General features: G+C 36.8%; 1 protein-coding gene across 1 annotated transcript in view; it reads right to left on the bottom strand.

Annotated features, from left to right (window-relative positions):
• Positions 1-660: 660 nt before the first annotated feature.
• The window catches only part of CEP295 (centrosomal protein 295), an 80,222-nt gene continuing 65,688 nt past the window's right edge, over positions 661-15,194 (bottom strand). The window contains exons 26-29 of the mRNA XM_036742784.1: positions 10,007-10,201; positions 8,743-8,842; positions 6,521-6,620; positions 661-853 (exon numbers count right to left, since the gene is read on the bottom strand). Of these exons, the coding sequence (XP_036598679.1) occupies positions 815-853; positions 6,521-6,620; positions 8,743-8,842; positions 10,007-10,201 (434 nt within the window). The 3' untranslated portion in view covers positions 661-814. The remainder of the gene's footprint in view (positions 854-6,520; positions 6,621-8,742; positions 8,843-10,006; positions 10,202-15,194) is intronic.

The raw sequence follows: 15,194 nt of genomic DNA on the forward strand, positions 1-15,194 counted from the left end.
GTATCACTGTTGTTTGTGTATGTCTCTTCTCATCCCACTCTCACCCTGTCTTTTGTCTACATGATCAAAGAAGCATAGGAGATTCTCAAAAATCATTCAATCCAAATTCATTTTATAATTACACTGAGGTCAAGAGATGTTGAGTGACTTGCCCAAAGTAGCACAGCTACTTTGTGGTAGTCAGGGCATGAAATGTCATACCATTATACTCCCTTCACACTCTATTAATTTTAAGTTTCTTGAGTGCAAGGTCTAGAGATTATACTTTATCTTTCGCAGTGCTTTATACTTATTGTTTAAATTGGATTAATCAAATACCTTCATGAACCTTTCCCTTATTCTTCAATTCTTTCTCTCTGGTCCTTCATATCATTTTGTGGATTGTTGTGTATGTGCTCTCTGCTAAACTGGAAGCTCTGATAGGAAATGTTTTATTTATCTTTGTACTCTTGCCTACACCTAGGACAGTTCTTTGCAAATAGATTTAATGACTGTTGAATGAATTCACGAGGATTTAATAAGTGTGCCCAACAACAGAATCTCAAATTACCAAAAGAGGAAGGGACTTAGTATAGAAATAAGAAGAGGAAGGGGCTTAGTATAGAAAATTCTTTAAATCCTACTATTCTCCAAGACTGAATGAAAACATAACAAAAAATGTACTTGTGATAAAAATTTATTGAATTATATTTTTTTTAAAGAATATTTACAAGTCAGGTTAATCTGAGGTACATCATGAGTCAATTAAAAGAATCAAGTATGCATTCTGTAGTACAGGATAAAATCCTGAAATAACATCCAAAGTCCTTTTGTCCTAGCGGAAGGTTTTTGCTCGTAGTTTCTCCAGTGTTTTCTGCAGGTAAAACAAAACTGGTCAAAAACATATATTTACCTCTATGCAAATAATCACATCTCAGTTTGACCAAGCAATTCCATAGCAACTTCTGTTTACACTCACCCCAGATATCTAAATCTGTTCTCCTGCTCATAGAATTCATCTAATGTTCACATGACAAAGAGAAAACAAGCCCAGAAATATAAGGTTACATATCCTAGGTCACACAGCTAGTTAACAGCAGAGCCTGGACAAAACCCCTCGCCTCCTGAATCAGTCTAGTGTTCTTTCCTTTATGTCATATTATTTCTCTAAATAACATGTAATCACAGGGTAGCAGTACCACAAGAAGCAGACATACATATTTTTGTACATGAGATCTTTCCCTTTTTCAGATTTATCTTTAGCACAGTATGTAACATACATTCTGTTTTTCATTACATTTAGCTACCTTTTTTTTCATAAGATTGCTTTCCACCTTAAAGAATACTGTATTCTATGAATATGTCCAATGCGAACGCTGGAATGCTTTCCTCCAATTCTTTTTTTTCTTACACGTTAGAACTGCAAAATTTTTTACATAGAATTGGAAAAATGCTGCTGTAATGGGTCTGGTCTACTGAAATTCTTGTACTTTTCTTCCTTTCAGGCATAATGAAGGTTGGCATTTTTCTTTCCTAAGAAACCTCATCATATTGTCAGGTTGGTAATTTTTCTTGAATGGATGCAATCTTTCATTTTTTTGAGCATTTGGGAAAAAAATCCCAAATTCAATAAAATAGGTTATTTTTTTTTTCTTGTGCTTCTCTCAGGTTTCCATTGATAAGACAGTTTATCTCTTGGTTTCTCAGGGTTATATGTGTTCATTTCTTATCACTTTCTCTCAGCATGACAGAAATGCCCAGAGACCATCAAACTCTTACTTGCTCCAGTGTTGTCTCTCTATGGAGCTCAATGTATTGTAATGGCTATAGAAGTGGTAGTCAGAAAAAGCCTCCTCAAGCTCTTCATGTGTCAGATGATTCTTCTTGTAACTTTTATTGCAAGATGGAAGATGTGTACCTGTTTCTTCAACTTCACCACCGGGCTTCAGCGTTTTTAATGATTTTTGCCCATTTAATGAGTGAAGTGGCACCTGACAATGATTTTAATGTGTATTTCCTTATCTGTAAAACTGACCATTTTTAGAGTTGTCATTAATAATGTCCTTTTGAAATCTGTTAAAAGAAATTTTTTTAACATTTCTCTATGTTGACCCTTAGAAGCTAACAATTTCTTAGGCATTTTAAACGTCTAGTTTTGTCTGTCATAACTGCCACAAATACTTCCCCCAATCTCTTACTCTATTTCTTTTATGTTTGTACTGTAGAGAAATTTTATTTCAATATAATCAAGCAAATTTGTCTTTTCCTAATATATCTTTCTATTTGTTGACTAGAATAAAAATTCTCCTTGACACAAGTGAGATAAATATATTATTTCATTTTCTTCCATATTTTAAGTAGGTCATAATTTTTACATTTAAATTTATTATTCAGCTGGAATTTGTTCAGTTATGTGTGAGGTCTAAATCCATGACCCACCAAACTTCCCAACAATTATCCTAAGTACATTTTTAAAATAATATCTCCATTTGCCACTTTTTATTTTCCATAGGTTTATCAAGAAATAAGCTCTTTTCTTTATTTCACTTGTTATCTTGGGTATATAACTATTCCCTTAATCTATTTCTCTTTTTTTGACTAATATCTAATAGTTTTGATGTTAATCATTCTGTAACAGGGTTTAGAGTATATCAGTTTTTTTGGGAAGGTTTTACCCATTTCCGCCCACCCCCCCCCAGCTGAGGAATACACCTTTTACTTTACTCCCCAACTTTATTTTTATTTTATCTTCTGATTTCATTACTCAACAATCTTTTAACTGCCAAATTAGATGGTCTTTTCTCAGTGCTCATTCTTCTTGACTCATCTATGGCACTTGACACTGTTGATTGCCCTTTCCTCTGGATAGTCTTGTTTCTGAGTTTTCATGTCACTTCTCTTCCCTGTTCTCCTACTGTCTGTCTGAACATTGCTTCTCAGTCATCCATAACAGGCTTCCTAACTGGGGTGCTCCCCAGCCCTCAGTCCTAGACCTTTTCTTCTATAAAATATCTTGTTGAATATGTCAGTTCCCAAGGATTTATCATCCCTATGCAGATGACTCACAGGTGTATATATCTAGCTCCAGTATCACCAATCACCTATTGGATACATCAAATTGGATGAGCCAGAGACATCTCGAATTCAACTGTACAAGACAGATCTCATTATATGGCCTTCCCTCTATATCCAACCCTCTTGAAAACTTTCTGACTTCTGTCTATTTTTCCAATGTCCCAGGTTAATAACTTTGGTATTACCCTCAACTCACCTTCCCTAACCCCACATCATTCCACTACTTGTCCTATCTTGCCATTTCTACATCCAAAACATCTTTTCCATAAGATCCCTTCTTGCGTCACAGAGTCACGACTATAGTTCAGGCCCTTAACACCCAAGTCTTTCCCCACTCCAGGCCATTATCTGTTGAGAAAGTAGTTTTTGTTTCTTTATTTTGGAGGGGGGAAAGCAGGGCAATTGGGGTTAAGCAACTTGCCCAAGGTCACACAGCTAGTGTGTCAAGTGTCTGAGGTCACATTTGAACTCAGGTCCTCCTGACTCACTGCACCACCTAGCTGCCCCCACCAAAGTAGTTTTTCTTAAGCAAAAATCTTGTCACTCCTTATTTCATAAATTCCAATAGTTCCTATTGCTTCTGGAATCATATATAAACTTGTTTAGCTTTTAATATCCTTCATAAGCTGGCTCCAACTTATTTTTTTCTAGCTTCACTGCAAATTATTTTCCCTGGCTTCCCAGGCAGCTAGGTGGCACAACGGATATAGTACTGAGCCTAGAGTCAAGAATTTTCCGAGTTTAAATTTGGTCTCAGGAACTTACTAGCTGTGTGACCCTGGACAAGACACTTAACCTGTTTGACTCAGCTTCCTGAATTGTAAAGTGAGAATAATAATAGCACCTATATCCCAGAATTGTTGTGAGCATCAAATGAGATATTTGTAAAGTGGTTAGCACAGTTCCTGGCATACTGTAGGCTCCCGATAAAAGCTTGTTTCCTTCCTGCTGAACTCTGGGATCCAACCCTACCAGTCTTCTTTCTGATCCACACATGCAACACTGTCTCCATGGTTTAGCATTAATTACCCCTGTGCCTGGAATGCGTCCCTTTATGATTTCTACCTTAGAGTTTTCTTTCCTTCTTCAAGACATAACTAAAACATCAATTTCTACAATTGCCAATGCTCTCCCTTCCACTACCTTGTATGTATTTTGCATATGCATATATGAACTTTCTTGTCTCTCCCATCAGAATGTAAGCTCCTTGAAAATAAGGACTGTCTGATTCTTTTTATTTGTAATATTGTAATAATCACCTAGCACAATGCCTGGCACATAGCAGGTACTTAATAAATATTTACTGATTGCTTGATAAAGTTTGATTAAAAAAACCCTGATAATTTGGTTAGTATTATAGGAAATGTCTAAGTTAACTTAGGGAAACATTGTCACTTATTCCCTATCAATCAAACTCCTCCACGAATACTGTTTATAGCTGTCCTTACAGCTTACTTGTCCTAGTTATTGCTAAGTAGGTTTCTGAAGGTCTTAATTGTGACTACACAGAGAGGTGATTCTATTGTTCTCTTCATCTTTTTTATTGCTAAAGAATGCAAATTATTTTGGTGTTAATTTTGTATCTGATGAGATCAGGACAAATTCATTTATTACTTCCATCAGCGTTTTTAGTACTTTCTAGATTTTCCATATGCGCCATCATATCCTGTGGACATAATAATTTGACTTATTCATTTTCAATACTAACTCTTCACTTTTTCGCTTATCTTTTTATTAATTGCTAGAGAGATGGCCTTAGAGACATGATTAAATTGGGTTCAAGTCCCACCTCAAAAAATGCTGGAGGGAATGTGGAAAAACTAATACACTACTGGTGGAGTTGTGAACTGGTCCAGCCATTCTGTAGAACAATTTGGAAGTATGCCCAAAGGACTATAAAACTGTGCATACCTTTGGACCCTGCAACACCACCACTAGGGTAGGTATCTCAAACAGATCAAAGAGAAGGGGAAAGAACCTATATACACAAAAATATTTATTGCAGCTCTTTTTGTGATGGCAGAGAATTGGAAATCGAGGGGATGCCCATCAACTGGGGAATGGCTGAACAAGCTGTGGTATATGAAGGTAATGGAATACTATTGTGCCATAAGAAATGGGGATGATACGGACTTCGTAACAACCTGGATAAACCTACACGACATGATTTTGAGTGAGCGGAGCAGAGCCAGGAGAACCTTATACACAACCACAGATATATGGATTCTGTGAGGGCTAACCCTGGATAGACTTTGCTCTTCTCAGCAACACAAGGTGCAAAGGCAACTCCAAAGGACTCACGATGGAGAATACTATCTACATCCAGAGAAAGAACTATGAAGTATGAATGCAGATTGAGGCACACTTTATGTTCGCCTTTTTTTTTTCTTTTGTTTTTGGGGGTTTTTTTGGTTCTGTTTCTTCTTTCTCATGATTCATTTCATTGGTCACAATTCTTCTTTGCAACTTGACTAGTGTGTAAATAAGTTCAATGTGCCATGCTGTCTTGGGGAGGGAGCGGGGGAAGGGAGGGAAGAAAATCTGGAATTCAAAATTATGTAGAACCAAATGGTGTAAACTAAAAATAAAAAAAATAAAGGTGCATGTAGCATTCAGAACATGGGGAGCAATAATGTTATAGTATGCGGTTCTGGTCAGATCATGTAGAGAATTCTATAAGGAATCTGACAAACTGTTGCATATCCAGAGGAGGCTTATCAAGATGGTAAGGAGAATCAAAACCACGCTCCACTCTTAAGAAGTAGGTATAGGAACTGGGGATGTCAAACTGGAAGAAGAAAAGGTACAAGGAGTGAAGAGGCACAATACAGACATATCTGTTAATCAAATATTTGGAAAGGGTATTATGTGGAAGAGAATTTGAACTTGATTTAATTGTTCTAGGTAGAAAATTATCTATGAATGGAAACTAAAATGGAGGAGGTTTCAACTTCATAAAAGGGAAAAGTTTTCTAATGATGAGATTCTCAAAGGAGGAATGGTCTATATTAACAATTTCTTATCACCAGGTATGTAGGCAGAGGCTAGATGACAATTTATTGAGAATACTGAAGAAGTAATTCATCATGTTTCAGCCAAGGTTTAGTTTAGATGACCTCTGAGGTACTTTCCAACCATGAGACTCTAAGATTTACATTAGAGAAGAACTGACAAAGAATTAAACCTACATCTAAGAGGAAGACACTGGGAAGAGCTATGGCTCTTTTTCTTCCTGTTTCTTATACTTTGCAAATTAGAAGAACCACATATATCATCAGACAAATTTTCCTTAGTAAACTTAGTTTAAGGTGTTAGGATGTAAATTAGAAAGACTAATTTGTTTTAATGGGATGTTAAAAGAAGAGAATTAGCTCTGCCATATAGAATGCTATGTAAAAGGTATTTACCAGAGTATTCTTATTGAGATATTTTGATTGAAGGACAAATGAAAATTTCAAGAACATACCCTGTGAAACTCTTTTGCCTTTTCTCTATTTCTAGCATAGGCTTCCTGTCTTGATTTTTCTTCCTTTTGTTGTCTCCCTTCAGCTAACTGATTATATAACCTGGAAACAAAGATGAGATTTAGAGAGTATCTTATCATCATATGAAAATATATTAGTTATTTTAAGATTAGCAAAGGTAGCTAATATAAACTCAAAAGAAATTTGACCTAAATGTACCCCTGCATTCTTATTTGAAATTGTACAACTAATAATTCTTGATTACATCCAAAGACTGAACACAATATATCATAGCTGATATAAAATCTTGTCTAAGACCTATCCAAATGCTACTCAGAATCTTTGGAAGGTCTTAGCAACAATTCTGATATCAATAGTACTTATGTGAACTACTAGACATGAATTGTTTTCAATCTCTCAATTATAACAAGAGTGTTCAGTTATCTTCTTAGTTTGTCCCACATTACTTGAAGACGTGGCCTAACAGTGGAAAGGGGGTATATTTCCTCTGCACAATGTATGTTAGGAAAATTTGTTTTATTGTTAAGTAATTACAACAAATTCTACAGTGGAAGGAGTGTCCCTTCAGTTTTTACATGATTTTTCATCTGGACAAACAGAATATTGGAGAATGAGGTTAATCAGAAAACAACAGCAGTGATCAAACTAAGAATCACATAACTGTCCTTTTCCCACAGCCCCGTGGGCTATGAATTAGAACAGAAGGGGTGCAGAGAGTGAAGGAAGAGGTCAGCATCCTTAAGACAGATAGCAGTAGGATTCATAACATAACAGAGAGAGCTACTGGTTCTCTTTAGTGTCTTCAAATGGCACTGTAAAATTTCTGTGTGTTTAAAGATATGATGGGAGAGTGTGTTCAAGGTGTATGTCTTTGCTGATGCAGGAACCCAATATCATTTTAGTGGTGGACCTGTTCAAGGGCCCATAAAGTTCAAGCTCCAGAGTTCTAGTTAAAACATCTACATAGGTGACTGAACAATTCAATATCTATCCCTCCTACAGCTTATTTCTAGACTCTAGTAAGAGAATATTAATACACAGACATCCTGAAAACCATAAAACACTCTAATTTACTATTATAAACATGTTGGCCAAAGAGAACTTTATTAAAGAGAAAACATTGAGTAATGGGCATCAATGATTAAGATTTTACCTTAAGAAGCCACGTCAAGAAGATACTGGCAGGAAGCACTGGAAAGCCTTTCTTACCTAATGGGACTGGTAACCATTAAATAAGAATGCAATCTTTTAAAAACAGAAAAGGAGGGGTTGGAATATCTTGCATAAAGAAGTGGGAGCACACTAGGGCTACTGCCTTTTGAGGGTGATATAGTCACCCTCAGGTTAGTTGGATATGGGTTTTGCTGCCTCACTCCAGGCAAGAATAGAGCTTCTCTTCAGCTGAAAATGAAATAATGGCAAAGTGGAGAGTCTTCTATGTCTCTCACCCTTAACTACATTCTATCCCAATCATAGTGTTTTGAAAGACAGATGATTTTAAACTACATAAATATGCCCAATTTATATGTCTCTGGGGCTTGTATTGTCTACTAGTTTAGACTGGCACCTTTCCTTCAACTTAGAATCTTAGAAATCTGTCTGAGATACTGAGAGGTTAAGTGGATTACATAGTTAGAATGTATTAGAGGAAAGTCAAGGTCTTACTGAATCAAAGGCCAGATCTTTTAAAGGCCACATGGTCTCTCAAAATCAGAGCACTTAATGATATGTGTAAGAAATCTTCTAAGATATGCAGATGAACACCATTCATAAATGTCAATTCATACCTATTAAAGGATAGCTTATAAGGGCTTTAACTTGTCCACAGTGAGCCACTAATGTCTGTCTCTCTGTCTGTGTCTCTCTGTTTCTCTCTCTCTCTCTCACTCACACACACACACAAATATTCATTCTTGTTGAACAAGCCCTTCTTTAGAAAACTGTGTCACTTCCTTTGATAGGAAGACCTAGGTTTTTGCTTTAGTTTTTGACTAAAAGGTATATTTGTGCTTTGATATAGGTTTTGTTCAAGAGGAAGAGACCTTGTCAAGAATTCACTGGCTTTGTTTAAAAACCAAAAAGACTTTGAACTTAATTGAGCTCAACCTCAGATAGAACTAAAACTTCAAATGAAGTAAATGAAACAAAAGAAACTGCAACTCATTATCATGGAATAAATTCTAGGAATTAGGTTATACTTTACCTTAAAGCCTGCCCATGCCTAAGTGCTTTCACAGTATTCTTATCTTCAGGGAAACATACTTTAACTTCACTCACTTTCTTCAACTGATTTATTGTTGACTCTGTGTAGGGAAAAAAAAAACCCTCAAAAATAAACACTGTAGGTAAGAAAAACTACACAAAAGAGGCAGATGCAAGACTGAGAATAACACTTATTGTACTGGTTAACAGTCAGGATCCCAGAAGAAATACAGGTTAGAATGATGGACTGAATCTAGCATAGATGAAATTTATTAGGAATATATTATGTAATATGCCATACTTGGGGTTCAACTGCACAAATATAGGATGGGGGAGGTTTGGTTAAAGAACAATTCATTTAAAAAATATTTGGGGGCTTTAAATAGATCAAAATCTCATGAGCTAATAGTATGACGCAGCAGATAAAAGAGCTAATTTGATTACACAGCATTAAGAGAAGTACAATGTCCAATTCTAAGGATATGCTAGTCTTGCTGTATTCTACTCCGATTAGAATGCATTTGGAATATTATACTGAGTTGTGTGTGGGGATCACATTTTTGGAAGGAGTGCAGCCAGTGGCAGGCAACCACATCAGTGAAAAGACTAGTGACCATGCTATCTTTAGACTGGTTGAAGAAACTAAAAATGTTTAGCATGGAAAAGAGAAGGCTTTGGGCTGGGGGTGGGAAGGGTGGGGACAGGCAGGGAGCAAGAAGCATAGCACAGAATTGGGTCATACTTATCTACAGGTTATCATTTAGAAAAGGGATTATACTTGTTCTGATCTTCCCTCTGGGGCCAAATTAGGAACTATGCATAGAGGTTTCTGAGAGACTGATTTCAGCTGAACAGATTCTCTATTTACTTAAAATGAAAACATTACTAAAGATATTCAGCCACCAACATCTATCTTTAAGCTAGGCAGTTACTTCATTTTATTTTTTTACTGAATAAAACATTTTAATCGGTATCTTTTGTTTTTTACATCATCTACGTTTCGAAATGTATCTCTTCCTCCTCCTCCTACAGAGGAATTACTTTTAACAAAGAATTAAAAAAAGAAAAAAATGTTCAGCTAAACCACCCAACACAGTGAACAATTCTGACAGTACAGATAGTGTTCCCCATCCAGAGTCTCTCACATCTGCAAAGGAGGCCTTCTATATATAAAATCAGAAACCAAATGTGTTTTTCTATCTTATTTAAGAATGGTCCCAACAGACAAAGATCCCAACCTGCCTGTGACAATCTAGGGAACATACCGGAAGGCTTTGTCTCCACTGGGTGCTTTTTACTGTCAATTTCTACAGCTGATTTAGGCTGAGATTTTCCAGAAGTTTGAGCTTTATTTTTAATTTCTTTCTGTCTTTGTGATGGTTGTTCAATGAACGAATTATTCTTCTTTACAAACACTTCTTGTAAGCTTCCTGGTGCAGAACTAAATTCTTGAAATGTATCTGTCAATCAAGCAATAAATATTAAACATCTACTCTGTTTTAGGTACTGAGGATGTAAGTACAAAGAATGAAATAATTCCCTCCTTACAAGGAAGGTATGTTCTACTGGAGGAGACAAGTATCTAACGATTTCATACAACATAAATGTAAGACGGAGTATTGTGTGTATAAGGAACAGAAAGGTCAATTTTGCTAGCTGTAGGAAGGGACAAAGAAAAAATTTTAGTACAGACATTAAAAATTCTCTTTGGATAGAGAAACATGCACTTTATCTCATATATGACAGAACTTCCTAAGACTAAGATAACTCCTGCTCACTTTAGATTTATGTGAGCACAGATAGTCTTGCCAGAAGGAACTTAGTACTATTGAAAATTACCAAGTGATACTTCCCCAAAACCTAGAAACTTCAGGGGTAAAGACAATGTCCTCATCAGTGCTGCCCACTGATGGCAAAGGCAGGTTAAGTTTGGATTTCTAAACCAGGGCTTAAAATACAGAAATGAAAGGCACTTGATCATAGACTACCTGTAACAAAGGCTGATGAGAATGTATTTGAATAAACTTGAAAATATAAATGAAAAGGTCTGAGAAATGAAAAGAAATGGGAAGAGGATAGTAACCTATGTTTACCTTCAAATAAGCTATGATAGAGCGGGTCACAAAGAGTTGGACACAATTGAAAAATTACTGAACAACAACAATGGACAAACTTACTGCTGAACCACACGTTCACAGGAGACAAGAGCCATGAAAAACAGAAGTGATAAGTAAAACCTATGGCCTCAAATTTCTAAATATAAACGCACACTACATTATTAACAAAAATACCTGAATAATTGCAATAAAACAGACCTAGAAGGTATGAATGATACTTAGCAAGATGAAATTCAGGATGAGAATGTGACTCTGGAAGGGTTTAACTTATCCACAACAAAACTGGGTAGGAAAAAGAGGCAGGCAGAGGTGTGGGAGTGTATCGTTAACGTACTTTTGCGTAATTCAAAGATCTTTCCCATCCATTAATAGGCCCATGTGACCTGCTTAAGTCCCGAGGAAGCCTATCTCACATGAAGCCTGTAGCGGGAGGAGCTTGCTGAATGAGTAGAGCAGGAAGGGTGAAGCAGAACTGAGAGGAGGTGAGGTCAGAGCAGTTAGGGTGGGAGAGGGAGGAAGCAGGCAAGTGAGTTTTTGTTGGTGGGAAGGCCCCAGCAGGGGGAAGGCTTTCTGGTGGTGCTGCGCCCTGTAGTGATAATGCCTATTAACATCTTTGTTGCTATGACGGATTTGGTTTACTGGTGTTGGGATTTGGCTTTCTCCCGTATGAATAAATGTTTTGGTTCTGTCTTCTATATGGAGAGTCTGTTATATTTTGCGATTCAGAGACACGCCAGCTGTTGGCCCTGTGAATATTGCCTTGGTGATACAGGGGGTTGGTCTTTATCCCTCACTGGAGAAAGAGCCTATTCTATTAAGAAGCCAAATCATGCCATACCAATCGAACTGCAAAAAATTATTTTACAGAGCTGGATAAAATAATAACAAAATTCATCTGAAATAACAAAAAGGCCAGAATATTAAGGGAATTAACGAAAAGAAATACTAGGGAAGGTGGCCTAGCCATACCAGATATTAAACTGTACCATAGAGCAGCAGTCATTGAAACTACCTGCTACTGGCTAAGAAACAGTCGTGGATCAGTGGAATAGGTTAGGTACACAAGACACAGAAGTCACCAACTATAGCAATCTAGTCTTTGATGAACCCAAAGTATCCAGCTTCTGGGTGAAGAATTCTCTATTTCATAAAAACTGCTGGGAAAATTGGAAAATGGTAGGGCAGAAACTAGGCATAGACCATATCTTACACCATGTACCAAAATAAAGTCAAAATGGGTTCATGATATAGGAATAAAGGCTGATACTATAAGCAATTTGGGAGAGCAAGGAATAGTTTACCTATCAGATTTATGGGAAAGGGAAGAATTCGTGACCCAACAAGAGATAGAGAGCATTACAAAATGCAAAATGGATAATTTATTATGCTAAACTGAAAAGTTTTTGTATAAACAAAGCCTATGCAACAAAGATTAGGAGGGAAGCAGAAAATTGGGAGAAAATCTTTACAACTAATGTCTCTGATAAAGGCCTCATCTCTAAAATATACAGGGAACTAAGCCAAATTTACAGGAATAAAAGTCATTTTCCAATAGAGAAATGGTCAAAGGATATGAACAGGCAGTTTTCAGAGGAAGAAATTAAAGATATCTATAGGCATATGAAAAAATGCTCTAGATCACTATTGATTAGTGAAATGCAAATCAAAACAACTCTTAGGTACCACATCTCTCCTGTCAGATTGGCTAACATGACAAAACAGGAAAATGATAAATGCTGGAGAGGATGTGGGAAAATTAGAACATTAATACATTGTTGGTGGAGTTGTGAACAGATCCAGCCACTTTGGAGAGCAATTTGGAACTATGCCCAAAGGGCTATAAAAATGTACATACCCTCTGACCCAGCAATACCACTTCTAGGGCTGTATCTCAAAGAGATCACACAAGTGGGAAAAGGACTCGCATGTACAAAAATATTTATAGTGGCTCTTTTTGTAGTAGCAAAAAATTGGAAATCAAGGGGATGCCCATCAATCGGGGAATGACTGAACAAGTTGTGGCATATGAAGGTAATGGAATACTATTGTGCTGTAAGAAATGGGGATGATATGGACTTCATAATAACCTGGAAAAACCTACATGATATAATGCTGAGTGAGCAAAGCGGAGCCAGGAGAACATTATACCCAACCACAGATATATGGATTCTGTGATGACTAACCCTGATAGACTTGGCTCTTCTCAGCAACACAAGGTGCAAAGACCACTCCAAAGGACTCACAATGGAGAATACTATCTACATCCAGAGAAAGAAGTATGATGTATGAATGCAGACTGAGGCAAACTATTTGCTCTCCTTTTTTTTTCTTTTTCCTTTTTTTTTTTGGTTTTGTTTCTTCTTTCTCATGATTCATTCCATTGGTCACAATTCCTCTTTGAAACTTGACTATTGTGTAAATAAGTTTAATGTAAAGGTTTATGTAGAATTTATATCGGACTGCATGCCATCTTGGAGGGTAGGTGGGAGCAGAGGGAAGGGAAGAAAATTTGAAACTCAAGAACATGTAAAACTAAGTGTTGTAAACTAAAAATAAAAAATCTAATTTAAAAAAAGAAATGGAATTGAGAAGGGTAGTTGGGTCACACTAAGGAAATCTTTAATGAATGAAGTCTTTAAAGAATTAAAAAAAAAAAATCCAAATCAGTATAAGGCAACCTAGGAACCAGAGAGAAGACTGGTTAAGAGAAATAGTCAGCAGGTCAATAAACATTTACTAATTGCCTACTATGTGCCAGGCGGCACCGTGCTAAATGTTGGCTATATACAAAGAAGCAAAAGACAGTCCCTGCTTTCAAGGAGCTTACAATTGAAGATAGGAAAGAATAAGCAAACATATATATGCAAGCAAGCTACTTATAGGATTACTAGGAAATAATTAAAAGAGGGAAGGCACTAGAATTAAGAGAGGATTCCTACAAAAGATGGGACTTGGAGAAAGCCAGAAGGTGAAGATGAGAAGAGAGTGTGTTCTGGGCATGGGGATAACCAGAGAAAATGCCTGAAGCTGAGATGGACAGTTTTGTTTATGGAACAGGCAGGAGGCCAGTGTCACAGAATTGAAGAATATATGGTGGAGAGTATGGTGTAACAAGACTGGAAAAGCTGGAGGCAAGTGCTAGGTTATGAAGGGCTTTGAATGCCCAGAACATTTTGTAATTCATTCTGCAGGTGATAGGGAACCACTGGAGTTTGGAGGTGGCTTGAGATGGACAGACTTGTGATTTAGGAAAATCACTCTGGTAACTGAAAGAAACGATGGACTGGAGTGAGGAGAGACTTGAAGTAGGCAGATCCTGGGCCTGTACTAGGGTGGTGACATTATCCAAGGAGAGAAGGGGAGTATTTAGGAGATGCTGAAAAGGGGAAATCAACAGGCCTTGGCAACAGATTGGACAGGGGAAAGAAGAGATAGTGAGGAACTGAGGGTAACACCTAGGAGAGCGATTAGGTTTATGTGCTTAGCCACAGAGGGCAGAACTAGGGGGAATGAATGGAAATGACAAAGAAGCAAGTATGTAAGGCTTTATGTAAGGAAAAATTTCTTAACAATTAAAACTATCTAACAGTAGAACGACTGACTGCCTTAGAAAGTAAAGAGTTCCCTCCTCATTGGAGGTCTTCAAACAAAAGTCAGATGACAAAACTGTCAGCTATGATGTGGAAATGTCTTTTCAGGTATGGGTTTGAACAAATGTTCTTTCCAACTCTGATATTTGGTGAAAATTTTTTTTCTAGAAAAATCCAAGTAAGCAAAGGTATCAGTTTTCTGATTTTTAAAAGTGGTTCCCCTAATAACTAAAATTATATTTCAGCATTTTATTTTTCTAAATAGAACTCTATATAGTATGCTTGGTGTAAATGTACAACGGAAACCACTGAATAAAAAGATATATAGCCATTAGTACAAAGAAAATAAAGGTGAGGGAGTGACATAAAGGAAGAAAGCAGCATGGCTGTGCCCTAGCCACAGAAAATACAAAATTCAGTAAACTTACGGGCCCATCTATTCACAGCTTCTTTTTCTCCATCTGTTCAACATGATAAATTAAGCAGTAGGAACATGGCAAGGATAGTAAATTAAAAATGAAGTAACTACATTTCAATCTTATCCCTGACATTCCCCCTGCTCCCAAAATAAAAGATTCACACATTCATAGCAACCAGGTAAGTTTAGGAGATTTCTGGTATCTCTAACATGAAAGCCTTTAAAGCAGAGAGGCAGTATGGTGTAATGGAAAACACAAGACTTGAAGTCAGAAAAACATATAGTTGATACATAATCTTGGGAAGATCTCTTAATTTCCCTGAGTCTC

Source organism: Trichosurus vulpecula, chromosome 2, assembly GCF_011100635.1.
Source record: "Trichosurus vulpecula isolate mTriVul1 chromosome 2, mTriVul1.pri, whole genome shotgun sequence".
Taxonomy (NCBI): domain Eukaryota; kingdom Metazoa; phylum Chordata; class Mammalia; order Diprotodontia; family Phalangeridae; genus Trichosurus; species Trichosurus vulpecula.